Genomic DNA, 17,806 nt, shown 5'->3' with positions numbered 1-17,806 from the left:
GTATTTCGGTTTTCATTGTATGATTCATTATTTTATAGCCCTAAGAGCCTTTCATGCTGGTTGGTTGGTGGGTTTTTTGGGTTACCTCCATCAAAACAAAAAAAGGTCTATTGGCATGTTGGCCATTATGGATATGGGGTGAATAGAAAATGGAGATTTTTTTGGCTTTTTGATTTTGGTTTTTTATCGTTTTTCTTTTTCATAGATTTATTGAAGATTGTCATGGTTTTTATTGTTCTTGGATGTTTTTTTTTCTGGTTTGAAACTGATGGAATTGGAGAAGGAATTATTATAACTGGTATATTTTTTTCAAAGTATAGACAGACAGAGCTGGAATTAGAAAGACAACCAGTGAGCGGAGCAGTATAGTCGGACGGGCCCGACCATATGATACCCTACAAAACTACCACGAAAAGCAAACATTCGGCTGTTCTATATTCTGAGCCTGGGCAATATTTCGTGATATTTGCTCCCTTTTTACCGATTATAGATCAACAACTCCACTTTCTAAGTCTTGCATATTTTCCAAAATATTTTTTCTTGAAGTAATTTTTTACGCCATAAAATAAAAAATTGGTCACTTTAGGTTTGGGTTGATTTGACCCTCGGGAAATTGACCGATCATCTTCTAAACAGCCGCTCTAAGTATTTGGTAAAATCACCTTGTAAAATATGTGATGTTCTGCATATAATAATTGCCTCTAGAGCGACTAGAAAATCTGACAAAATTAAAGTCATCGGTTCATTGCTTCCCCTGAATGAAATCTCAACTTCACCGAAAACTATAGGTGTCGTCCTTGGCCATAATCGGAAATTCATGTACAATTAAAAAGCGATCAGCGCCTTTCCGTCCTCTAATGGAGTAATAGTAATACTATGCACATAGTCACCTTTACCTAATTACGTATAACTCCCACACTAGAGTACATACAGCCATATAATTGGCATCAATTTGAAGGTCAACAACTCCTCTTGGTAGTATATCCAAGAGGAGCAAGTATATACACCCAAGAATAAAAATGTTGTAATTTTCAGGGTCCATTTGACCCGCTAAATATTGACCGATCTTTATCAAAACAGGCATGCTTATTCTTTGGCCCGATCCCCTTCTCCATGTAAAATTTCACGATGTTCGGACAAAAACTGCGGCCTCTGGAGCGACCAGAAAAACCGACAAAAATTTAGTATATTGTCCATTTCATCCCCTAAATATTAACCGATCTTTACTAAAAACAATAGGGGTCTTCATTGGACCAAACATAACTTTAATGTAAAATTTCGTGAAGATTGGTCCATAACTGTGGCCTGTATCATGTTTACAAAAATAATGGACAGACGGGCGGACGGACACACATATCTAGATCGACTCAGCTAGTCGAGATGTGACGATTGGTATACTTAAAGGTGGGTCTAGGACCAATATTTGACGGCGTTACAAACTTTTGGGGCTGCACAAATCTATAATACCCTGACAACACAGTTGTGTAGGGTATAAATATCGATAAACAGAGGCTTTTTTTGTATCTCTCGTAAAGCAAAACAAAAAACTATTCCGATTTTTTTTTTAATTTCAAATATATTCTTTGAGGTGCACACCTGTGCATCTCTCGCTTAATTGATGAAAATTTTCATACATATTGTAACTGAAGTGTAACAATTTAACACTTACATGCTATATTGCAACATATCATACCCTAGAAAAAACCATAATGTAAAAAAGAAGTCACCCTAATATATTTTTTAAAGAAATACAAAAAACCGGTTGTTTTTCTTTTCTATGTTCTATGGCATAATAAATTCTGTTTCTTTTTTCTTCGACATTTTCCGTAATTTTCCTTACGGTTTTGACTACCGGACGTTAGGTGAAAAGCGAAAAAAAAACAACATTAAGAAAATTATGACATTTATCGCTTTGGTGGTGGTGAAGTCGTGTCGTCAAAGTCTTTATAAAACCATCATAATTTACGTTCTGTGTGTGTTTTTTTACAACCTACCAACAAGCTCTGTTGCATTAAACACCGTTATTATTTCATAAATAATAATACTATTGTCATAGAACAATTGTTTGTAAGACACCAACAACAACAACAATGGTTGTGATTAGACTTATTTCCGTTCGGTTGGGGTGATGTCTGGTTTAGAACAGCGGAACTAAAGAATTTTATTGGGCAACCAAAGGAAGTTTAGAATAATGAAAAGAAGAAGCAGAAGAAGAAAATAAATATAAAATTGAAAATCAAGTAGACAAAGTTGCGAAGAGGAACTAAACGTTAATGGTAGACTAGCAAAGGAAATAAGGCGTCTTATAAATTATGAAAAATGGTAATAAAATTAACCAAAGGAAAAGGGTCATTTGCTAAAGGAAAAGCTAAAGGGAAGTGGTGAAAATTAAAAAAAAAAATAAATAAGAATTGTTTATAGCTTTAAAAAAAATTATTTTATGACTTTAAAAAAATAATAAAAACCCAGTGAGCGGAGCAGTATATTCGTACGAACTACAAAAACTACCACGGAACTCTAACTTTTGCGTATGTTTATTTCAAGCCTGGTCAATATTTCGTGATATGTGCATCCTCTTGACCGTTTAGAGATCAACAGCACATCTTCCTTACACTGACATATTTTCCGAATATCCCAATATTCACTACAGCCCAGATTTCCTTCACCGTGGTTTGTGTTGTGATTTTCTTGTGACCTATGTACTGACTCGAAAAAACCCCAAAAAAAAAAAATTAGTTTTCTGTCCACTTCATCCCAAAATTTTAATCAGATCATCAGCGAAAATTATAGGCCTTGTCCTTGACCATACCTGGATCCTCCAGGATCAGCGCTTTTATTTATTAAATAATATCTTAATACGTAAGCAGCTGTAGATATTTAAGAGTAACTCCCACATCCGAGCACATACGACAATATAATTGGTATTAATTTAAAGGTCAACAACTCCTCTTGGATATACTATCGAGTTATCGGGTCTATGTCATTCAGGAGTAAATATATTTGTCAAAGAATAAAATTTTTGTAATTTTAAAAAAATATTTTTCGAAAATCGCCGATTTTTGACCAAAAACCAAGTTAAAAATAAGAAAGATATTCACCGATTGGCTTTATCCTAGTTCATACGATAGCTATACACTCACAGAGAAACGTGTAAAAATTTGGATTATTAGTTTTTGAGTTATCGTGCCCGCCATTCGCAAAAGAGAAAAACGCGTTTAAAGTTTGAGAAGCCCTTTAGCCGTCATTTGATGCTGACACAATAAATCGGCTATATCTTCACGAGTTCTTGAGATTTTCACATGAAATTTTGTAGGGATATTCTTGAATTAGTGTAGATTCCAATTAAATCAAAAAATACCAAACATCCCAGTAGCAATGTCAGCAAAATTTCGCTTAATTTTTGAAATCATTTTTTGAAATTTTTAGTTCACTGCCCTTTACCTCTATTTTTTTGCTGCATCAGATTCATTTAAAATGTATAATTTTTTGATCACTGCCCCCTTACCTCTAGTTTTCCACAGTATTGTTATTTTTTTCTGCCTCTGTGTCATTTAAAATCAATTTTATGTCAATTCATATTTTATAATGCCTCAGATAATAGCAAAAAAAAAAAAAAAAAAAAAAAAAAAAAAAAACAAAAATACACAAAATGTTAGTTCACACAAGCAATACAAATAAATTAACGACATTAGTAAAGAAGAAAAAAAAACAACCAACGAACAAAACTGGTAAACCTTGGAATGGAATATATTTCAAATTGAATTTTTTCGTTTTTTTTTATAATTTCAAATTAAAATGTATTTCTTAATAGACAACCATTCAGCCAGGCATTCGGCCAGCCATTCAGGCAGCCACAGAGAGCTAGCCCCTTTTGTCGCACAACACTTTGAGACACAGCATCACAGCAGCAATTTAAGCGGTTTGATCAATTTGATTTTGCCTTCGACTTATTTAATAATTCATTTATAGTTTTATTTTTTTCTTTATACATGTGTGTGCAATATTTTGTTTTGTTTATTCTTGGTATTATTACGTTTGAATTTCAGGTGTTGTTGTTGTTGTTGGTTTTTTAATTCTTGGTATTCGATATCATAAATTATTAATTTATTTGATTTTTTTTTGGTTTTCCATTCGAATCATTTAGCATTAGATTTTTAATTGCGGATTCATGAATGTATAAATGCTTGTATTCATAAAATAAATACACTTTTATATAAAACGTCGTTCAATAAAACGATATCCAGCAGCTTAATTATAAATCTTAATTAGATTTTTGTTTTTTTTTTTTTTTTTGTTTTTTGCTTTTTTTTTTGGACAAAATGCTCTAATGCTGTTTTTTCCTCAATTGCATTTCATAAAAATATAAAAAGAAATGAGTTGGTTTAATTACGTATTTTTTAGATACTTCAAAACAGAAGGAGTTTTTTTTCAATTTAAAAAAAACCTGGTTCATATACGGATATATATTATACGGGTTTTTTTCTGTTCCTTCTCTATTCTCAGTTATTCTCATGCGCTCATATATTTGATCAACTTTATGCAAATTTATTATTTCCCGGCCTCATATATATATTTTTTCAAACAATTATTTTTTCATCTAAAATTTAAGCCCATAATAATATAACAATTCGTTTGTCATTATCACTCTATAAAATTGTTCTTCTCTGATATCACATCATTTTTGCCACTATTTAAGTTTATGGCTTAAGTCTTTTGTTGTGCACACAATACCAACAAATTATAAGCAATTTATTTTTTCGTTTCCTTTTTTTTTTTTCTTACAAATTAGAGTTATATTAACCAATAAAATGTCTTGTGAGAACTATTATGTGAACTGAACTGACCCAAAAACATACCAAATTGAATTTTTTTCAACCACAATTCAGAAGCATAGCAATTCTTTATTATGCGGTTCCAGTTATTTTTATTTTATACAAAAATGTTTTTAAATTCAAATACTACAGATTTTTTTTTGGTTAAAAATACGTAGTGCGTTTAAGAGAGCGAAAGAGAAAAAAATAATTGTTTCCACATGTCTTATAATGAAAACACTTTGCACACTCAGGAATACTCATCATACTCATTATCTCGAGAAAACTCATCACTTGAGAGAGTTACAAACAAAACTCGGCAGAAGACTTAAGACACAAACATTATGCCAAATATAAATAAATAAAATATGTGAGAGAGAGTAGAAGAGAGAAAAATCTTAGTTAACGGTTTCTCTATGGGTTATAATGGCAAGACTTAACATATAACTGTCTCTCTCTCTCTCCGTACTAGTCAATATTAGAGAGCGTAAGGAAAAGACTTAAGACAAAAACGTTTCAAGGTGCAAACAAAGCTGTATATGTGATTAAGAAAGAGAGGGAGAAACCTTTAATATATTATCTGAATAAATCCACAGTGTTTAATGGAAAACCCAGAGGAAAGGATTTTTTTAAATTAAAAAAAATATATAAATTTCGGCAAAAATATTAAAAAATAGCAAATCAAAAATATGATAAAAAATTATATCGTCATGATAGAGCTTTGAAAAATATGCACATATGCTGCTACTATTGCCATGAGTATATTTGGTATTTAAAATAGAATCGACTTAAGACAACATCATTTCAAGGCGCAAAGAAATCTTTATATGTGAGAAATAAAGAGAGAGAGAAACCTTTATACTATACGAATAAATCACAGGTTTTAAGGCAAAATCCAGAGGAAAGGATTTGTTAAATAATGATGACATACATTTCGGAAAAAAGTTTAAGAAATAGCAAATCAAAAATATGATCAAATAAAAAATGTATATCGATTTAGCCATCTTCATCATGATAGAGCTTTAAAATTTTGCACTTATGCTGCTACTATTCCCATGAATACATTTTTCACATTTAAAATAGAATATATTGATCCACGCAAGCTATATTAAAAAGATAACCTTATCAACCCAGCTGATGGTAACATATGTCATAGCAATTTGTTTTCTAAATAAACATTTTAAATATTTTTGAAAATAAAGAACAAAAAGACCGATGAAAGGTATAGTGGTAGGTCATTTTTAAAATTTTTCAAAAAATAAACAAATATTTTTCATTTATCAAAATACTTAATTCTGATTGGTTGAATTTAATTTGCTTCGAGTTTTGTGTGTCATGGCGAAATTATTATTATTCGCCTTGTTAACAATATTATCATATCATGTTCATAATTCGCCGATGCGGCTACCTTATGTATCTACCTTGGATCCACGTATTAGTAAAGGTCCCATATTACCATATTATCGCCACATTTCTGGCATTTTAATGTCCTCGATGCATTTTCCAGAAGAAGGGAGTTTAAATTGGTGATTCGATTTTTGGCTACATGTATCGACTTAGCCTCCTTTAGGTTCTAGGCACATTTTCGAACCGAACTGACTGAATTTTGAGTCAATTTTTCGATTTGGTAAAGCACTCACATTACCACATTATCGCCATATTTCTGGCATTTTTATGGTTATAGAGGCATTTTCCAGAAGAAGGGAATGTAAATTGGCGATTCGATGCCTGGGTCCATGTGTCAGTTTCTAGGCTCATTTTCGAACCAAACCAAAGTGACTGTACTTTGAATCCCTTTTTTGTCGTAATCTAAATATAAAATTTAAATTTCTTTTTGCATTTTGATGGCCCTAGGCGCACTTTTTAAACATAAGGGGATGTATTTGGCATTCAGGGTTCTTTGTTGGTGAAAAATTTCTTCGCAAAAATTATTGAATATGAATTTATATTTTCACACAAAGTCTCGGCAAAAGGGTAACATGTCATTTTAGCTAATTTTATGGTTCTCGATGCATTTTCCAATTAATGTGGCTAAAAATTTAATGTGACATTCTGGTTTCTTTTTGGGTACAAAATTCTTTGTAAACATTTTTTTAACATAGACTCACATTTTGGCATAGTCCCAATACAAAGGTCCCACACCATTTTAGGTATTCTGGTGGCCCTATGCATATCCCTCAATCGTAGTTGCTTTAAATTGACATTTCGGCTTCTTAGTGGGTAAAAAAAATCTCAAACAATTTCCATGGCTTTAATTTTGGATTTTTTAGCGTAATTTTACATCCTGAATATCGGTAACGTGGCATTTTGTTTTCTTTTGGTGTCGATCCATATATTTTCCGCCAATTTTAGTTATTTAAATTTACACCTCATGGCGGTGCGAATATAAAAAGTTCATCTCGGTCGATCTAAACGGGTTTTTTTTATTATTTTCAACAAATGATTATTTTTTCAATTAAACTCTATTCAAGGTCTTTTGTTCAAAACCGCCCATACATTTTTTTTGCAAATGCAAAAGACAAAAGGAACGCCCAAACGCTTTGTGTAATTAATATTCAATTATGACAAGCAAATGTGACACCTGAATGGGACAAGATGCTAGATAAACAAAGAATAAGGAACTCACATGGTGTAGACATATCTATTGTGGGATGTTCAGAAATTGCAAATTTTTTTATTAAGAGGTCATATTAAAATTTATTTCTTCATCGTACTAAAAATGTAACCGCTAAGTTTATACATCGATAAACTCCATAAAATGAAAAAGTTAAAAAAAAACAATGAATATATGAATTCTTTACTTATCTGTTATTTTAAACATAAAATATTGTGCTTTGGCGTTATTTTTTTTTTACAAAATGTGGAGTTAGTCTATGTGTTCTCTAAGCAGCTTGATTCACGCTTTTAGTGCATTGCTTGTGTCTTAAGTCTTTTGTTTGTCACATGTTATAAATTTGCAATTAATTCTATTTGATTTATTATTGACAAAGTTTGTGTCTTAAGTCTTTTGTTTGGCCTCTTCTTTGAAATATGATGTGCTGGGTTTTGTTTCTTATTTTTATTTTTTTCTTGCAACTAAAAATCAAACACTTATTTTTTTCTATTATTTATCATTGCTTATATTTGCAAAAAAAAATTGTTAAAATTATTTGACATGACATTTTATTTTAATAAATAATGTTTCTTAGAAGAAATACACACGCTTCTGTTGTGACGTTGCTATAATTTGTGACTTTTCCTGGAAGCAAACGGAAAATGCTAAAACTTGTTTCTAATTAGAAGAAGAAAAAAATTCATACACTTTTAGTTAATTGAAATTTGACAGGTAATGAAATGAAATAAAAATATGGCAAATACAGGATTTTGCAATATTTACAGTTAAAAAAAATACAACTTTTTTTGTGCACTAGCATATGTTACACTTATGGGTCTTTAAATTATATTATGGCAACATCTGCATTATGATCAATTATTGGTTTTTTGTTCGACTTGTTATTATTCTCTGGTTGTTATCAATTTTCTGTTATTTGACATTGATGTAAAGGAAAAAGAACAGAAACCCTTTAGGGCACGTGCTTTGAATTATTGCCATTTATTTTTGGCTGGCATGTTTGGCCCTTAGTTTTAGGTTTTTTTTTTGGGTTTTTATTTAAGTATGTTTAAATGTTTCCCCAGCTGTTGTTTCTTTTTTTGTTGGGGGGTAATTTAAAACAATTTATATTCTTTTTTCCCTTTATTTTCTTTCAACATGATCTTACCCCTATATTCTACTCTTACGAAAAAAAAAACAAGGACCATACTTCCTTCATTGTGAGCATCACCTTTGATCTTGGCAGCAAAGTTTCGTCTTACAGACAATTTTAAACTTCCGATTTTTTTGCTAGCAATTTTTTTTTGTTTTGCTACGTCTCTTTTCTTGTGTGTTGTATGACTCATGGCTTCAGTTATTTTTTTTCATTCCTCTGGACTTTCTTTGTCATGTCGATACTGTATTTCTTAGTCATGTTCTTTAAGTTTACTTTCGAAGTGTATTTTGTGTATCAGCTTCTGTTTCAAATTTCAATATAGTTTATGGGTATGTTTTTTTTTATTTCACTGGAATAAGGTTAAGTCAGGTCAAATGGTATTTATTTACACTTAAATGTACAAAGAAAAAAATAAAAAAAATCGATAAACAAAATGTGCCTCAAATAAATTTTATTTAATTTGTCATAACGTAATTGATGATATTGTCCCAAGGTAGATTTTTGAAAAAAAATTAAACACAAATTATTAAAACAAAAATTTAAATATTAAAAATGTGGAAAGATAAGTGTAAACACTGTAAACTGAACAAATCAGATAAACAATTCATTAGCTTTTTATAAAGACTACAGTTTTGTATTACCTTTTTTTGATTGATGATACTGTTCCAAGGTAGATTTTTGAAAAAAATTTAAACACAAATTATTAAAACAAAAATTTAAATATTAAAAATGTGGGAAAACAATTGTAAACACTGTAACCTGAACAAATCAGATAAACATTTCATAAGCTTTATATAAAGACTAGATTATTATATTACCTTCTTTGGGCCAATTTTTTTTTATTGTAGAACTTAAGAATAGCTTTGTGAAGATATTATTTTTGGACCACACATGGATAAATTTATTTCTGATTAAAATAAAAAAATAAATAAATAAAAAATATAAATATTTACATTTTTCTTCCATTTACATTCCTAACATCTCCTTAAGTCTCCAACTTGATTAATTAATCATAGCATTTTATAAACCTTTCGACTAATTTGAGCCCATACTGTCCCTTATGAACCTTACTTTATAGAAGAAACCCCCTTCCCCATTGATATTAATTAATTATGGCATTTCATAGCCCCTCATGGCTAATTTAGACCTACATCTCCTTTTAGACTTCGACCATGATTAATGATTTCATTTGGGAAAATTATTAAAAACTGTTTAAAAATTAACTGCGTTCCAGGCTATTTGGTTTTTTATGACATTATGCGATCATTTATCATAGAAAATAAATTCAGGAATTTAAGTATTTTTTGTCATAAAAAACAACAACAATGAGAACCCAAAATACCAAGTTCCAGCCAAGCCAATTCGGTTGGAAAACTGGTCCAATTCGGCCAATTCGGATGGGAAAACGTGTCCAAAATCGACAAAATACCGAATATTGGAGAGTACCGTTGTGTGGTGGCTACCCAGAAACTTGAGTCAATGTTAATAATTTTTGGTACGGACATCTGCTATACCATGAGAACCCAAAATACCAAGTTACAGCCAATTCGGTTGGAAAAAGTGTCCAAAATCCCCAGAAATACCGAATATTGGGGGATACCGTTATATGGGGGCTACCCTGAAACATGGGTCAATATTAACCAGTAAGGAAAGTAGTAAAGTCGGACGTGGCCGACTATAAGATACCCTTCACCACTTTGAGTATACTCAACAGATGAATCCTAACAGACGTCGGATTTTTAAAGGACCAGAAAAAGAGATTGGATCCATAAACATGTCATTCTGCAACCGATACTAAATTTTTCATTTGGTCAGATATAGAAGCTATATTTAAATCTGAACCAATTTCAGGAAACAAAACACACATCATTCTTTACCTAATTCATTACGCTGTGCCAAATTTCGTGCAAATTTGCACCATTTACATTAAAAATATATATGGGAGCTATATCAAAATCGCAACCGATTTTCAGGAAACACACATCATTCTAGACCCAATTCATTTCGCTTCGCCAAATTTCGTGCCAATCGAAAGATATATAGGGACTTTGGTGCACCATTTACATTAAATCGGATGAAAATATATATGGGAGCTATATCTAAATCTGGACCGATTTTCAGGAAACTTAACACACATCAGTCTAGACCTAATTCATTACGCTGTACCAAATTTCGTGCAAATCGAAAGATATATAGGGACTTTGGCGGCCCATTTACATTAAATCGAACGAAAATATATATATATATATTTATATATATATATATATGGGAGCTATATCTAAATCTAAACCGATTTTCCCAATTTCAATAGGATTCGTCCTTGGGCCAACTAAGTGACCTATGCCAAATTTCATCCAAATCGGATCATAAATGCGACCTGTACTTTGTTCACAAAAATACATGGACGGATAGACGGACTTGCATAAATCGACTCAGAGAGTGATTCTATGCATATTCTTAAAAGGAACCATGGGTCTATCTCGATTCCTTTTGCCAGTTACAAACATATGCACAAAGACATAATATCCTGTACCACTGTGTAGTGAAGGATATAAAAAGTTTTCGTACGGACATCTGATATTCATTAAGAACCCAAAATATACGAAATTACAGCCAATTCGGTTGGAAAACGTGTTCAAAATCTTTTAAATACCGAATATTGGGGGTAACGCTGTGTGGGGGCTACACCAAAGCAAGGACCGATATATCCCATTTGCACCACCAAATATCCTTGGAGTACTAGCAATGCCTGTGTGAAATTTCAGAACTCTATATTAAATATTGCCATGTCTATTGTAATATCAACAGACAGTCGAACATGCGTACATCGAAGTCGAATTTTATTCTGATCATGAATATACGTACGTTGTGGGGGTCTCCGGTGAATAATTCGAAGTTTCGCATACCTAGTGACAAATTTAATATACCTTCCACCTTATGGTTGAGCTTATAAAAATATTAAATTTTAGTAAATTTCTTTGGAAAAACGAGCCCCATCTCCTCAAAATACAGAAATTTGCGAGGTACCGTTACATTGGGATTGCACGAAGAAATCGGCAAATTTTTTTATACTTTTTGGTACAACGATTGTCTACCCAATGAGTATCCAAAATTACAGACAATTCAGTTGAAAATTTATGCTTAAGAAAAATATATACATTTTCGGAGTCTCCGCCGAATACCATGAAGTGTTGCAAAGAAAATGACAATATTAAGATACACTCTACCATAGGTTCGGGGGGTATAAATACTCACATTCCAACTGACATCGGAATTCCTTCATCATTTCGATTATTGGACACATACATGTCATATACATCAAATACAAATTACTGTACCTGCATTAAAAAATCGTTTATGTGAGTGTGTGTGTGTGTTTATCTATCCAAGTGTCATTTTTCTAATGTTTTTTTGTTTATCTAAGCAATTTACAAAAAAAAAATATATATATATATATATATTTCGAAAACAAAACATAATTAACATAACACAAAACATTATTTGATGTTGTGTTAGACATGTTTTGAAATGGGATGGATGCCAACAAAGACAGAAATCTTTCTTGCATAAAGAGATGTGTTTCTCCTGATCATTTTCGATGGATACTGAATGGTGTTTTGTTTACATATTTATGTTAATAATTTTCCATAGACAAAAAAAACGTCAACATTCTCTCGATTCCCTTCAAAAACGAAGATTGACAGGTTTCCATTAACTTTTAACACACAAAAAATTTAAACTATTTATTATGACATCTGTAGACTTTTTTCCTCTCTTCATTTAACAGGTTGTTTATTAAATTAACTACGAACCCTTAAAAAAACTTCTCTCTCTCCAAAAAAGTTCCCTTGCAATTGGTTTTTTTCCGTTAATGAAATTTCACTTTTTTCCAAACTTGTTCCACAGAAAACAAAAAAAATGTATGTTAATTTCAGCGCAAGAAAAAACAAATTCTTGCAAAGTTTGTGTTTTTTTGCTGTCGACAACAAAATTTCCAAGAAGCACCTGTGTGTAGTTGTATTTTTGCTGACCATAGCATAATTGTTGGTAATTTCTATGGGTTTGAAAAAAAAACAGAATTGAAACTTTTTTTGTTTGAACCACCAGCATTTAATGAGTAAGGTATTTTGTTTTTGTATAGCTTGTTTTTTTATTTATGCATTTTAAGCGCAAACAAAAACTTGTTGCTAATATTGTCGATCCATCTCAGCTCTCCATGCCGTGTGGTCGTCATCATTTTTTGTGACTTAAAAGGTTTTTGCTTTGCCGTTGTTTTTTTTTATTATTTCAATTTCAACTTCACACAAGTGGGTGATATTTGCCATCTTCAACGTTTATCTCTTGGCCTTTTAATGGTCATAAGAAGTTGTTGTTGTTGATTGTACATTATCATATTCTTTGATATGTTGTTGTATGTCTCGGTTGAATGGCCAGTCGCCTTCTCTTTGTGTGTCATGTGCTACTTTTGAAAGTTGTTTTTTTTTTGTTGCTGCTGTCGGAATTCTTCTTCGTAGGTTTTTTGTTTCTGCATCTTGGAAGAGGATCTGAAATGGAATATTGACTTTTTTTAATATCAAAGATGTAGTATTTTATTTTTTTGAGTGAAACAAAAACGAAAGTTTTTTTTTGGGATGAAAATAAAACACATCTTCCAACAATAACCTGAATAAAAACTACAAAAAAAGAAAAACAAAATTTATATTGATGAAAATTCACTTTAAACAAAAAGTAAACAAATATTTAAAATAAATCCCAGGGAATAAAATCTTAAAAAAATTTCCTACAAATGTGTCTTAACCTATAAATTCGGTGATAAATTGATCTATAACAATTGATCTATAACTAGTCGGCTAATCCAAAATAATTAATTAACTCCACTGGTTTAATAGTATAGAAAAACCTCAAAATCTCTGGTCTCCTACAAAATTGATTCCACGATATGGATTTCACATCCAATTTTTTTCATGCCGAATTTTGTCCTGTGAACTCAATTTGTTTCCACGATATGGATTTCACGTCCAATTTTTTCATGCCGAATTTAGTCTTGTGAACTCAATTTGTTGCCACTCTCTTAAAGTGATTTCATTTTACTCTATTAGAAATAAGGTTTGTTTCTTAAGTCTTTTTCTGTAGTTATTTTGTTCACCAATATCAGTTTCTTTCTACACTGGAGGATAGTATTTTTTGATTCCACGATATGGATTTAACATCCAATTTTTTACATGCCTAAATTTATCTTAGAGTTTTTATTAAATCGCTTTGTTTTTCCCTATGAGAGTTTATTTTATTTAGAATCTATTATGGTGTGTGTCTTTCTCCACTGAACTCAATTTTTTGCCACTCTCTTAGGAGAGATTTCATTTTACTCCATTTTAAATAAGGTTTGTTTCTTAAGTCTTTTTCTGTAGTTTTTTTATTCACCAATACCAGTTTCTATGCTCTGAGAGTATCATTCTACACTCTCAGAGCATATATTCCGTTAGAAATAAAGTTTATTTCTTAAGTCTTTTAGTTTGAGCGACGTCATTATCTTGAGTGGGAGGGAGAGTATTTTGCCATACTCAGATAAATGAGAGTCAATAAAGGGTTGTGATGAAATCCATGTTTGTAACTTAAGTCTTTAGTTTTGAATGGCACTATTTTCCGTTAATTTACGTTTAAGAGAGTATTTAAAGATGCTCTGAGAAAACATTCTCTATTAATTTGAGAGAAAAAAATATGTTAGATTACAGCAGTGTTGAACAGAACTAAATTAAGAGTAAGTGTGTGAGAGCAAAACTGAGAGATCATCAACAAAAATTACTGACGAAAAGAGAGGAAAAGAGAAAACGTGTTTAGCCATCACCGCTACCGTACTATTTTGTGCATTAGTGGATTACAGATAAAAATGCTGAATTTTGTAAAGAGAAATTGAATAAGGGAGAGAATATTTATTTGTAATCAATTGTGTAAATTTCAATCAAAGAGAAATGTGATAACTCCACTACAACAACAACAAAATCATTATTTTTTGGATTTTTGTTTGCATAGAAAAACAAAATCCATAAATTCAAACTAATTTAAATAAATTATTTTATTACAGAAATTTCAAAATTAATAAACATGATATAAATCCGTGCAAAAGAAGAGGAACCTTCAAAAAAACTAATACCTCAAAGAGATTTTCTCTCTTTATTTTGTTACACCCTTTACAACCCTGCCTATAGAAATCCTAAACAAAATGATTAAATTTCGTTACAAACGTAAAGAACCAACAAATATTGTTGGTTCGAGTGGTGATAAAACGCAAACCAGCAATAATAATAGCAACGGCACCAAATCATCATCCAGCGGTAGTAGCAATACTAATAACTCACCCATCTCAACCATATCCAAACCGGATGATTGTAAAGAAAATTGTAAACCAATATCGATAATACCTTTGCAAAAAAGTAGCAGTTGCAGTAATGCCTCAAATGGTCTCAAATCGCCCATGTCATCGCAATTGGTGACCAGCGCACCAATAAGTATTGTAAATTCCACCTCGCAAATGTTACAATATCCACAACATTGTCAAATGGTGTTGTCGGTGGGTGGTGGCGGTACTTTGCCACGTAGTACCCCCAAGAAGGCCATTATGGATCCAAGGGATGGCCACAAATCGGCCACATTAACGAGGCAATCGAATACCTTGCAGAATAATCGTAAACTATTACCATCATTGGCCAAGGTGGCATCGACAGCGGAATTGGCCGGTATGGGCTATGGAAAAAGCAATCAAATGAACAACAACAGCAGCAGTTTGAGTAGTGGCATTATTTTAAGTCCGGAAAATATTGCCGAACGGGATCGTTGTATTAATGCAGTTATTGTGAGTAGTAAAGAAAAAGAAAAAGAAAAACAAAAAAATAAAAATTAATTTTAAAATTACTGTAAAATTTATGAAAATCCCACACAAATCATGACAATGCATTTTTATACAAATTATAAAAATATTTTTTTCCACATATTTTCTTTATAAAATATTTAATAAATTAATTTGTTTCTCTACAGGAACTTTTCCAACAATTACAAACCAGCTCCGAACCGGCCTTGTGCCCTGAACCTCTGCGCCGTGCCTTGGCCTCTGGCCCATTGGCTGGACGCCGTTTCCCTTTGGGTTGTTTGGGTGATGCTGCCGAATGTTTTGAACTGCTACTGCATCGTGTCCACTCCCATATCTCGGCAGATGATAGTGACGCATGTGAGTCACAGGCCTGCATTGCCCATAGACGTTTTGCCATGCGTGTCATTGAACAAAGTGTGTGCAAATGTGGTGCCAATTCCGAGCAGTTGCCATTTACTCAGGTAAGTTAGAAACTAAAATAAAAAAAAATATATAATTTTGGAAAATTTAACAGATCTCAAAAAGGAGAAAATAAATGAAAGATTTGTAATTTGAATGCATTTCTTATAAGTTATACATTTTAGTATTGAAAAAAAGTATTGTTTTTTAATTTTCGAAAATTTGACTAACTCCGAAAAGAATAATATTAAAAAAAGAAAATACAATTTAAATAAATTTCTTATAAAGTATACATTTTTGTATTGAAAAAATCTTAAAATTTTCGAGGATTTCATTTTTATGGGATTGAAGTGCTATTTTCAATAAAGTTTGAATGCTTCGAACGATATATGTTATGTTTCTTGAAAATCCTGCGATTTTGGCCGTATGAATATTTTTAATTGACCATCACTCTTAAACGGTTAGATGTGCAAATAAAATGGTTCAGTGGAAAATGGCAAACAAAGAAATATTTTTTAAATTTACATTTAAAATTTAAATACCCATAAATTGCTTACGTAAATTCTTAAACAATTTATAGATATTCTCAGCTATAAGAAGTATTTATTTTTTCCACTTAAAATCCCCCTCAAAGATATTTGTTTATAATAAATCACTTTAGCATCGCCCGCATTTAATTTGAAAATATCAACAGTTCCGGTCTTAAGCCTTTTGTGTTTATTTGCATTGTGTTTTTTTTTTTTTGCGAAAATACAACAATTGTTTTGTTTGCTTTAAAAATCATTATTTCATCTTACGTTAGCAAACATCTCACATTTGATCAAAATCTATAAAAAGTCTGCAAATATTTTTTTATTTACTTTGCACTTAAACTGATTGTCACCCACGCGACTCATTAGATCAATAAAAACAAATCAACAAAAACTTAAAATAAACAAAAAAACTTGTATTGATAAAAATCAACTAAAATTGTTTGCCATGGTTCTTAGCTTTATTTTTTTGTGCAACTTTTATGTGTTCTTGACATTACAATCGAATTTTTGTTTCAAGTTTAGTACTCGATAGACTGAAAACTTGTTTTCATGTGAGGTGTTTCAAGTAGTCATGGGAGCCTGAGAAAAACAAAAATAATTTTTAATTGCCGTTTTCTTTTTTGGATGAAAAAATAGTTGCCGTGAAAAAAAATAACAACAATCAAAATTTTATTTAATTTCCAAAGGAACTTTCTGGTTTAAAATCGTAAAATACTTAATTTTTAAGGCTGCTGCGATATCTGTGGAATACAAAATCTATTAAAAATATGCATATTGTGTTCTTTTAAATAAATCAAGATTTTGTTATTTATATATTAACGCTAAATTTTCATATTATGCTGAAATAGGTAGTGCATTGCATTCAAAGAAAGGGAAAGAGGGACATAGAGCAAATGGTATATTTTGAAATATTTCTATCAATTATCTCCAATCGTAGTATTTACAGCAAAGCTCTCTTTAATTGCTAAAATTATTTAAAAATAAGGTTTGTGTCTTAAGCCTTTTGATTTTATCTCGAGAGAGATAATACCGCATAAAGAAGAGAGGGCAAGTGATATATCTTGTAAGAATTTTATTAACGGTCTCATCAAGGCAATACAATTGCATTCAGAGGGATAGGGAGAGTGAGAGAGAGAAAGAGAGAGAAACATCTAAGTCATTTTTAGTATTTTATATTAGATTCACTTATTTATATGAACATCATGTTTGTGTCTTAAGTCTTTTGTTTTCCTTTGAGTTTGATAGATGATTAAATTAAATTCTGCTAGAGATTTTCCTTAGTTTTTCGGCAAGCAAAACTCTGTTTTTGTGAACCACTTATTTACAAATAGTGTTCGTGTCTTAAGTCTTTAAATTTAACTTGTTTTCTTTCAGTTTAAGAGAGGCTCTCCTTACTAATGGCATTATAGCTCTCTATATGGATTTGATTTATTTAATGTTCATGTCTCATTA

The 17,806-nt window shown here is 31.2% G+C and overlaps 1 protein-coding gene across 1 annotated transcript in view; it reads left to right on the top strand.

Moving 5' to 3' along the window:
* LOC133337078 (inactive ubiquitin carboxyl-terminal hydrolase 53-like) overlaps positions 1-15,892 on the top strand; it is a 108,023-nt gene extending 92,131 nt beyond the window's left edge. Inside the window, exon 3 of the mRNA XM_061545343.1 lies at positions 15,590-15,892. Within this exon, the coding sequence (XP_061401327.1) occupies positions 15,590-15,892 (303 nt within the window). The remainder of the gene's footprint in view (positions 1-15,589) is intronic.
* Positions 15,893-17,806: the final 1,914 nt, after the last annotated feature.

This window comes from Musca vetustissima, unplaced genomic scaffold (genome assembly GCF_032173495.1).
Source record: "Musca vetustissima isolate MV318-11 ecotype Yass unplaced genomic scaffold, APGP_CSIRO_Mvet_v1 utg46834, whole genome shotgun sequence".
In the NCBI taxonomy this organism is placed as follows: domain Eukaryota; kingdom Metazoa; phylum Arthropoda; class Insecta; order Diptera; family Muscidae; genus Musca; species Musca vetustissima.
Note: the sequence above shows the minus strand (reverse complement) of the source record. Positions and strands in the feature narration are given on the sequence as shown.